The sequence below is a fragment of the Euleptes europaea genome, chromosome 8 (genome assembly GCF_029931775.1).
Source record: "Euleptes europaea isolate rEulEur1 chromosome 8, rEulEur1.hap1, whole genome shotgun sequence".
NCBI classification, from domain to species: Eukaryota; Metazoa; Chordata; class Lepidosauria; order Squamata; family Sphaerodactylidae; genus Euleptes; species Euleptes europaea.
In genome coordinates this window covers 95,765,119-95,776,264 of record NC_079319.1, presented here as the reverse complement: position 1 = coordinate 95,776,264, position 11,146 = coordinate 95,765,119, and the positions used below count along the sequence as shown (strand labels likewise).

Here is an 11,146-nt window from a genome sequence, read left to right as displayed (position 1 = left end):
GTGAAACCCTCAAGTAGGTGAAGTTAACCACACCTTCAGGTGGGTGGGTTGGTGAATAAAGCAACCTGCATAAAGAAATAATGATTGGGCTGGTGATTTCAAAATCCCATGGACTCCAGGAATGACGTTTCCCTGCTCCCAGAGGGTGCTACAATGACCTATATTGCAGTCCTAAACAGTGTTCACACACTGCTTACCCCATTGACTTCAGTGGACTTAGAAGGGCGTAACTCTGTTCAGGGTCACACTGTCAGCATAATAAAGTTTTGTAGGTTCAGTGATGAACTCAGATTCATGCAATATAATTTTACCAACCTACCATAAGACCAACAACTGTGCAGCAACTGCTACACAATACCTGGCTATCAGCGATCATCCCAATGTGTCCATGGCACGGGTACTGTGTTCAGGCCAGTAGCCATTAAAGTTAATGTTCTGCCATTACAAATCAATGGGCCTTAAGTGTATGGAAGTGTTACATAACTGCTATTTTGGAATCAGAAAAAGAAAACACTCCTGCCTGCGTTCAAAAAGCATTTTTTTTAAAGTATAAGATATGGTGAAAACGATACACAGCCAAAGACAGCTACAATGTGCAGTCCTTGCAAGCCTCTGATATAGAAGAAGAAGAGTTTGGTTTTTATACCCCGCTTAAGTAGTCTCAAAGCAATTTACAATCGCCTTCCCTCCCGCCACAACAGGCACCTTGTGAGGAAGGTGGGGCTGAGAGGGTTCAGAGAGAACTGTGACTGTCCCAAGGTCACCCAGCAGGCTTCGTGTGGAGGAGTGGGGAAACAAACCTGGTTCTCCAGATTAGAGTCCGCTGCTCTTTACCACTACACCACGTTGCTGGTGTATATAAATAGTAAATTTATAGAATATAAATGCTGCCCTGATAAGTTTTTATTCCAGTGTAGTAAACCCTGTTGTGGGTTTGTACTGTTAGTGTATCTTGAAAAAGAGCTGGAAGATGTGCAGAAGAGGGCAGCCAAGACGACTGAAGGGGAGCACCTTTAAGAGTCTGGGGATTTTCACTTTAGAAAAAAGACAGATAAGAGAAGATATGACAGAGGAAATTATGCATGAGGTGAAGGAAGTGAATACAGGGGAGCGTCTTCTCCCTCTCCCATAATACTAGAACTAGGGGACACCCAATGCAGTTGATGGGCAGTAGATTCAGGACAGACAAAAGGAAGCATTTTTTTACTCAGTGAGTAATGAAACTGAGGGATTCACTGCAGTGGATGGAGGGGTGGCCATGAGCACAGATAGCTTTTAAAGGGGATTAGACAGATTCATCGATGACTACTAGCTATGGTGACCTTCATATTCAGACACGGCAAACCTCTAAACACCAGCACTAGGAGGCTGCACCAGTGGTTGACCACTGTATGAAACAGGATACTAGACTGGATGGGCCACTGGTCTGTTCCAGCAGGGCTGTGCTTATGATTTTGAGGTTCAACTTATTTTCTGCTGGGAGAAAAATGAAAATGGATTCAGTCCAATGGACTAGCATGGGGAAGAATATCCAGTTAAATTCTTATGCCAAAATGCAGGGTATTGTTATGCACACTTTAGATCCACTGGCATTAACTGGGGTCAAGCACACAAAGCAGAAGAGGAAGAAGAAGAAGTTGGTTTTTATATGCCGACTTTCTCTGCCACTTAAGGGAGACTCAAACCGGCTTACAATCTCCTTCCCTTACTCTCCCCTCAACAGACACCCTGTGAGGTAGGTGAGGCTGAGAGAGCTCTTAATAGAACTGTAGCTGGCCCAAGGTCACCCAGCTGGCTTTGTGTGCAGGAGTGGGGAAACAAACCCAGTTCACCAGATTAGCATCCGCCTCTCATGTGAAGGAGTGGGGAAACAAACCCGGTTCTCCAGATCAGACTCCACCACTCCAAGCCACCACTCTTAACCACTACACCACGCTGGCTCTGGATTGTGGACTTGGATTTAAATATAATCACTTTTGATTCCTAGCGGTTTGTGCTTAAAGAAAAGAAGCCAGCCTTGTTTCTACAAACCACAAACACACAAAGCTACCTTATACTGAATCACACCTATGTATCTGTCAAAGTGAGTGCTCTATGACTGGCAGCGGCTATCCAAGGTTTTGGCGGAGATCTTTCACTTCACCTATTACATGACTCTTCTAACTGGAGATGTCAAGGATTGAATATTCTGGTACAAAGCAGTTGCTCTACCATTGAATCACATCGCCTCCCCAAAGAAAAAATGTGAATTGAGATGTGAAGAAGAATCCTATATTTGCCATTAATATCTAGATAGAGCCTCTAAGCATCCCGGTTCAGTTTAAAAATTAAAAACTTTACATCTTGCCTTTCTCTCCACACAAAGAATGAGAGCCCTTCAGGATGGAGGGAGTGCTATTTATCATGAGAGAGGAACTACATTAATTTATTCCTGTATGCTATTTGAAGAGTTCTGGGATATTGACATTTGGGGATTATACATTGTAAAATTTGAGTCTCAAATTTTAGAGCTCAAAGTCAATGAAAAACAAAATCTTGACCATCTGCATTATACACAAATCTTTCCACACAAAGCCTCATTTCTTTAGATGAAGCTTCCTCAGCCATTATTCACTAGTGTTTTGTGGGAACAAAACAAGTATTTGTCTGAAAGCTTCGTGATGTATTTTCCCAACACTCTTGATCAGAGAAATGGATTATACAGAGTGAATACGTTCAAAATTGCAGATGCTCCTGAGATCCAGAGACTTTTTTCACATGTGGTAGAAAGGAACAAATTATTTTCTCTTCTTTCAGATCCCATTTGTCTGTAGATGTGAAATCATTAAAGTAAAACACAAAAAAACTTTATTAAATCAAGTGCTGGTGGATATAATAATCTGCCTTCAAATGCTCAAATCGTTAACAGGGTTAGCAAATGATCTGTATCTCCCTGAAGCAGAGAGATTCATCTAAGTAGATGTTGATGGCAAAGATGGGATTCTCCCTGAAGCAGAGAGATACATCAATAAGTGAGAGTTAACAACAGAACAGACGAAAGGTAAAGCAATTTGAGACACAGAACACTACTGCAGTGATTCATGGATGGTCATCTATACGTTTTCAGTAACTAATTAATATACATGTACGGCTGTGCATATCGATAAACCTGAACCAAAAATAAATCCAAAAAAGGCCTTTTCAGCTTCTTTCAGGTTTAATTTAACTTGAATGTTAAAGCTGGGAATAAAGCCAAAGCCAGATAGCCGATCACCGAATCAGCTGAATGGGTATTTGGCTTTTTTTGGCTTCGGTTTTCTCCAGGATTTTTCCTATGGGAATTTTTTTAATGCGCTCGGGGGGGGGGCATTTTTGGAGGTAGAGTACCCAAATTTTCATGGTAGCTTCAAGGGACTCTCCTTGCATGAATATTGGGTCAGGGGTTCAATTTTATGGGGTCCCAAGGGGGTCCCCCTCCTCCATACAAAATCCCATTTTGTATGACCCCCTGACCCAAATTTTGCCAAACTTTGGAGTTCATGCAAGGAGCTACACTGTGAATTTTGTGTGACTACCTCGAAAAATGCGCCCCCCCCCCCGGGAGAAATTTAAAAGTACTTACTTTTCATAGTCTGAAATGGTCGCTTCCTCAAAAAAGACTCATGAGAAAACTCAGTTTCCCATGAATACTTGCAGTGGGCCTGAAAAAAGCTATTGCTACCCATAGAAAAGCATTGTAAACTTTACCATGCTTTTCTAGGAAGGAGGGGGGTGACCTCTTCAGGACACCATAAAATTGGATACCCTGACCCAATCTTCACCAAACTTCAGTGTTCATGCAAGGAGAGTCCCTTGAAGCTACCCTGAAAATTTGGGAACTCCACCTCTAGAAATGCCCCCACAGGAGCTTTGAAAATTATCCCTATAGACTAAAATGGGCCCGATTTTTTTTTTGGTAAACCCAGAAATACAGCTGAATACCCCTTTACCAGTATGGGTATTCAGCTTTTCCCAGGTTTACCCCCAAAATTGGGCCCAGTAAACCCGAACCCAAAATTTAGTGAATTTGTTCCTTTGAAATAAGTAGCAAGGTCTTACAACACATAGGTGTTGTGGGTGTTTTATGAAGATTCGGGATGGAACAGAAAAGATTTATTTTTCCCCAACAAGTCACAGCTGAATTATGGGCAAGGGACCCTAATAAATAAACTGGGGCTCAGATAAGACCAATAACAAAAAGTACAGATGGACTAATATTGTCAGAGATTTATTTTCAGACATAGATAGGTTGTTTACATTGCCTATTTCCCCCATCCCCCACCCCCGAACAAGAACTTTGTCTGCCTTTATTCACAGCGGGTCTTATTAAAAATGTCACTCTGCATGTTCGTAATACCACTTCTTTCCTTGTAACCAGACTGAAGAAACATTCTCAAGATGCTGTTAAACTTCAGCAGATGTTTGAAAGACAGGAAGGTTTTAATATGCCCTTATGAACGATGAGATGTTTCCCTGCGAATATTGTTTTTATTAGAAATAGAATCTAAAGAACATACCAATAAAAATTACCCGATCACTACTGATTTTACCCTATCCATTCCATTTTACCCAATTCTTGCTCATTCATTTGCTATACAGAGTAGGAAAGAAACTCTTTCCTGAAGCTCTAAATCAGTGGTTCTCAACCTTTTTTGCTCCATTCCCCCCTTTCACCATTGTTCAGAATATAATTCCCCCCTTCCCAAGATAGTCTAACTCAAAAAAACAATCTCCAATTTTACAAATTGTACAAAATCTACAGGACAACACACTTTGCTGAATAGTGGTCCCAATTCCCCCCCCCCAGAACCTTAAATCCCCCCAGGGGGGAATTCCCCCCCTTGTTGAGAACCCATACTCTAAATTGTATCCAGACCATCGTTTCCATGGGTGCAAGGATTTTTGCCCACAGAGCATGGTTTTCCTTCATTCCCCCTCCTACAGAAGACCAAAATGTCCCCCCCCGAATCTTGTTCTTGGAGTCCCCTCCCCCAGAAGAACAGGGTTTCAGAGGGCTAATACTGGGGGGGGGGGTATGAAAATCAAGTCCCTTGGATGGAAATCTTTGTACCCGTAGAAAGGTCAGACTATATCTGCACAGCGAAATAATTCTTCCTTATTTCATCGACGCAGTTTTATCGGGCCCACTGACTTTATCTGTGGTGCTAAAGCACAGTTATCTTGGGCTGCGCTCAGTAATGTGATCGTGATGCTTTCAGCTCCTCTCATTTCCAAAGAGATCAGTCTGTTGTATATATATATAAAAAGAAGACAAATCCAGCAAGCCCCTTTTGGGATGTGCACAAGCAAGGGATATTGTGGTGCAGTGGCAGAGCATCTGATTTGCATGTTGAAGGTCTCAAGTTCAATCCCCAGCATCTCTAATTGAAAGGATCGGACAGCAGATGATACGAAAGTCCTAAGACTCCAGAGATTGTGATAGTCAGAGTGAACCATACTGACCTTGATAGGCCAATGTTCTGATTCAGTATAAGGCAGCTTCCTGTGTAGTAGTAACTGGATTTTCTTTGTATGCAGGAGGTTTCTTTGGTAGCAGCTCTTCAACATGTTTGGAAGTCTATGTAAATTGATGCTATAATAAATTAATGAGTCACTCAGGGTAGATCAAGTTGTAATGTGGATAATGGGTAGGGTTGCCAACCTCCAGGTGCTAGTTGGAGATCTCCTGCTATTACAACTGATCTCCAGCCGATAGAGATCAGGTCCCTGTAAGCCCTTGGCCTAAATCAGAACCAAAACAAACCACATCGAGACAGCCAGGTCCAAAAGAAGCTGGTTTTTACTTGGTCTAAATAGGAGTACAGAGCATGAAGAAAAGCTGACAGCAATGAGCTCGCTGTCTAACACTCAGCAGTATAAAGGCTATGATATTTGCAAGTGATTACAGAACACAAACATAGCTGCTGTTCCCAGGACGGTTCCCAGAGCTTCAAACAGGCTTCGGTATGCAGGCTTGTCCTTGAGCTTAGTCAGTAGTCAGGTCAGCGATAGAAACGAAAGCAAAACAAAGTAACTGAGATACAGGCCTGACATAGAGCAAATGGCTGCTTTGGCAATTGGACTCTATGGCATTGAAGTCCCTCCCCTCCCCAAACCCCGCCCTCCTCAGGCTCCACCCAAAAAATCTCCTGCCAGTGGCCAAGAGAGACCTGGCAACCCTAATAATGGGGTTGCTGCCAAACACAGAAGCCCTGCATCCAGTTCTCTCTTCTTTCCATGTAACTTTTAAAAAGTGTGACATTATGCCATTATATTCTGTACTTTCCTGCTTCCCTGCATTCAATAATCTTGAACAAAGAGGAGGAGAACATCATAATGTCCCACAGTGTGGAAGCAGTGTGCAGGGAGGAGCTTTCCCATTATTGTTTTTTGGCAGCAACTTCAGGCTCTGCATGACACCTAGGATGCTTGCAATGGACAGTGTGCAATGGCAAATCTGGATTTCCTGCGTGGACAAGATAATCCAGGTGTGAATGACTGTTATAGCTCAACACTAGTGCTATACCAGTCATTATAGATGATGCCCTTGTTGTAGCCAGATGTTGTCATAAACCTTTGGATATATTAAACACATCATACTGGAGATGTGCTCACTCACTAGTCATAGTAGAAGCATGGATTGGGGTGCCTGCATCTGGCTTTTGGCTTTGTATATTCTGCTGTATAAATTAGTATTAATAATATGTAGGGTTTGGTTTTCATCAGCATCCTCCTATTTTGCAAAACTTTGAGAAAAGTCACATCCTGTCATTAAAAGAACATGGTTGCAATGAGTAAGTTTAATATTTTCACCAGATATAAATTCAGAAAGGCTGGCAAAGTAAGGAATTAAAACTACAAATCTTACTCCTCAGTTGTCTGGGAACTCAGGGAAATATATGACAGCCACATATTCAGGGCCTTAATAAAACCAGAAATTCTATAATTATAGCCATAGCTTCATGGTGCTACAGCAGAGCAGAGTTATGATATTCTGGGGACTCCATAAATGTAGTTTTAGATATAAATGTTAAAAAATATATGAACATTCATAGTAATTTTCCAGGGTTAAATGCATATGTTTTTTTGGTTTTTTTTTTAGACAATGGCAGTGCTCATAGAATGCATATTCCTTTAGATACTACATTCAGCTTTAAATCGATCATAATATGGAAAGTATGAGGGGTGGAGAAAAATAAAAATCTTTGCTGAAACATGTAAGAAAGGGGGGTTAACGGCTCAAGAGGTAACATAATGCCTTCATGTCGCAACTGACTTACAGTGATACCAGTAAGAAGCTTTCAAGGCAAGTAGGGTTGCCAGGTCCCTCTTCACCACTGGTGGGAGGTTTTTGGGGTGAAGCCTGAGGAGGGTGGGGTTTGGGGAGGGGAGGGACTTCAATGCCATAGAGTCCCATTGCTAAAGTGGCCATTTTCTCTAGGTGAACTGATCTCTATCGCCTGGAGATCGGTTGTAATAGCTGGAGGTTGGCAACCCTAAAGGCAAGTGAGAAGCCAAGATGGTTTGCCATTGCCTTCCTCTGCAGAGTCTTCCTTGGAGGTCTCCCTTCCAAGTATCAACCCTGCTTAGATTCTGAGATCGAGCTATACCATGCCACCTTCCCTCCCATTCAAGAGGTAAAGAAGTGCCAGTTTTACAATTAAGCACTGAAATCCTCATAAGAAGGAAGCAGGTATTTCCTTTGGCCATTCAACTGTTTATGAGCAGTTTGGGTATGCTCAGTGGGTTTCTTTTAGTACAACTGATTTCATTGCTGGTTCTTATATTGCCTGATGGGTACTCTATTCCCTTCTCCCCCAGAATTTTCTTACTGTGCATCACACCACAGCAAACTGTTTAAATAAAGGGGTAAGCAAACCAGTCAGTCAGTTATTATAAATACGCACCGTATTTCTAAAGCAATCTGTGTTGTTGATGTTATTTCACAGGCTCATTTTCTCACAGACTTAGAAAAAGAGAAACAAAAAAAAAAGGACAGAGCTGGAAGGGACCTCAAGGGCCATCTAGTCCAACCCCCTGTACAATGCAGGAAATTCACAACTACCTCCCCCCCCCCACTTCCCCCAGTGACTCCTGATCTATGCACCAAAAGAAGGCAAAAAACCTCCAGGATCAATGGCCAGTCTGGCCTGGAAGAAAATTCCTTCCTGACCCCAAAATAGTGATTGGTATTACCCTGGGCACATAAGAAAGGGGCATGAAAGCCAAGCACTGACACATCCCTTCCTGCCTTCCCTTGCATGATCTGCCTAAGTTCACAGAATGGGCCTTGCTGTCAGATGGCCATCTAGTCTCTGCTTAAAAACCTCCAAAAAATACTTATAGGAGTTATAGTCCCCAAACCTCTTGTAATTTAGTTACCTGACCCAGCCATCAACGACCCTTGGGGACAAATCCATTGTATGTACTATGCAGATGCAACGTCGTTGCAACACAGAAGGAAATGAAACTCCACGGCCATAATACTGTGCAGCTGCAAAACCTTTCAGCAAGTGCTCAAGACAGATGGCAGTGAGGCAAAGAGATCCAAGGCTTGGCTCACAAGTGATTCCAGCAGTTATAAAAGGGCATGTTTGCCTGCTGTTCATGTTTGCCACAACGTACATAGCACCTCTGAGCCTGTGCATGCCTAGCTCCCAAACATCCATTTACAGTTCCATGATGAGCAGTGCCATTCTAAGCTCTGAATGAATCTTTGGGTACTGGAAAGTGATATCAGAGCCAGCCGAAGTCTCGCTCACGGGGGCTGGTCTGAAGGAGGTTGCTTATCCACGCAGGTGAGGAAGTCTCCTCCGGAAGCCTGGTAGTGTGAGCAGCTGTCAAAGCCGGTTCTTTTTAGTTGGAGGGTATATCCTTCCAGATGGGACTGGGTGAGCCCCGTCTTTTAAATAACCCTTATGCTTGATTCAGAATTGCAGATCATCCCACTGAATGGTTGTCAGACCAATTGACTCCGATTACATGACCCCTACCTCAAAAGGGCCCCAACTATGGGGCCCTAACAAAACCAGTCAAAAGACAGAAAAATGGGAGAAAGCACAGAGCCACACATCTGAGCAAAGATGAATAGTCGAACCTGAAAAAGTTGAATATCTATTCAGCTTTTTCAGGAATTGTCTATTCGGCTTTGGGCAGATTCCCAGGTTTTGATATTTGGTCTACCCGAAACCTGAATATTACTGAAACGGCTAATTTCAGGTTTATTTTTTATTTGGGCATATCGATATGCACAACCCTATAATCTACCTCAGATGGTTGTTGTGAGGAGAAAATGATGAAAGGAGAATGATGTGAGCCACTTTGGGTCACCTGTGGGGAGAAAGGTGGGGTATAAATGAAGTAAATTAATGTTATAACATACACAAACGTTGTATGCAGAACCTGTTAAGTCAACATTTCTGCTCCTAAAACAAGTCCAGTTAAAATAACTGGCCCCAATTTATGCTTACATGTGTAATTCAGTGAGAATAAACATTCTGAGGGAACATGTTCTGAATCACATTGAAAGCAGTGGGGATTAAGTTAGTTTTGCCTCCTTCACTCCCTTATTTTCAATGGGAATTTTTCATTGCTAATTTGAAATCAATTAAAATGCACGCATTTTATGTTAAACCAGTGATGCACATCCTAATCTTCAGCAGAATTTTATTAGTATCTCACAATTATGAAAATATGATGGCATTTCTCTTTAATTGCTGTCTGTTGACACATTCCAAGCCACCTCCACCACTTTCACATTTAGAACAAACACACATGCAGTTTGACAACCGTAAAGGAGGGAGAGGGAATACAATTAACTACAGCAGAAAAATGTTCATTGTTATTCATGTTGCCCAGACTCTCTTCAATGGAGGAAACATCAGTCTGAACAAAAAGTGCTTATGTGCGGTCGCTTTTCAATGTCCAGTCAGTATTTGCTAGAGAAATCACATACTCCTCTCAGGCTACAGCAGCACATAATCTCTCTGAAGGTTCTCCTCAGCTCCTGGCTCCGAAACGCATAGATCAGCGGATCGATGATAGAATTGCACATAATCAGGATGAGGTACAGGTTAAAATGGGACATGAAACAGATGCAGTATGGATTGTGAGGACAGGAGATGTAGAAAAGCAGGTGGAGAAAGAGTGGGGCCCAACATACCACAAAGACTCCTATCAAGATGGTCAGAGTGATTGCCCCCTTCATATTGGCCCCTTGACGAACAGGGCCCGTCCCAGGGAGGATGGCAATCTTTTTAATATGCAACCGGGCCAGCATGAACATGTGGACATAGAGAGAAGCCATGAGGACGAGCATGGTGAAGAACATGCTGATGAGGCAGATGATGACAACGCTACTGTCGGAGTAAATAATGAACAAGACGCCCAAGACGGTGCAAGCGGCCCAAATGCAGGTGATGATGATTCCCACACGCCTCACCGTCATGATGTTGTGGTACTGGAGAGCATAAAATATAGTGAAATATCTATCCACAGCAATCGAGAGCAGGCTACAAATGGACGCGAGCAAGGAGCTGCAAATCACGGAGTCAATGATATTGTCGATGCTTATGGTGAAACCTTGCGTGTTGCCGTCCGTGTTGTTCAGCAGGGTGATGACGATGGTTTCCGAGCCGTTCGAGACGCTCACCAGCATGTCAGCCACAGCTAAGCTGCAAATGAAAAAATACATCGGCGAATGCAGGTTCTTGTTCTTGGCGATGGCCACAATCACCAGAACGTTCTCTAACAAGCTGACAAAGCCTAGCGTGATGAACACTTCCGGAGAGACGAAAAGTTGCTTGTAGCACCCTTCCGAAGCATTACCCTTTCCCATCGATCTATTCATGCCTCCGCTGGATAGTCCATAACTATGATTCCAGAAGGTCAGAGGCTGATGGACTCCATAGGGATATGTGAAGTTCATTGTACAAAGTGCTCTCCCAAAGCAGGTGATGCTCTCCCAGCTCACTGTTTGTTTAATCCACTGATGCCTGACTTCCCCCCTTCAAAGGTTCTTTGAGAGTTTCACCAGGTAGGCAGCTTTACAGCTAACCAGCAATGCGCAGTTCCAAACAGTAGCATGGTATGGAACAGAAGAAAATCAGCCTCCGTTGTGCGAGATGCC

General features: G+C 42.9%; 1 protein-coding gene across 1 annotated transcript; it reads right to left on the bottom strand.

Annotated features, from left to right (window-relative positions):
* Positions 1–9,946: 9,946 nt before the first annotated feature.
* Positions 9,947–10,945, bottom strand: MC4R (melanocortin 4 receptor). Its single transcript, XM_056854503.1, has one exon. It carries the CDS (start codon positions 10,943–10,945, stop codon positions 9,947–9,949), a length of 999 nt encoding a protein of 332 aa, XP_056710481.1.
* Positions 10,946–11,146: the final 201 nt, after the last annotated feature.

What these genes read in the sequence shown, in the direction of transcription:
- MC4R (XM_056854503.1), bottom strand. Translation starts at nt 10,945, where the DNA reads ATGAACTTCACATATCCCTATGGAGTCCATCAGCCTCTGACCTTCTGG.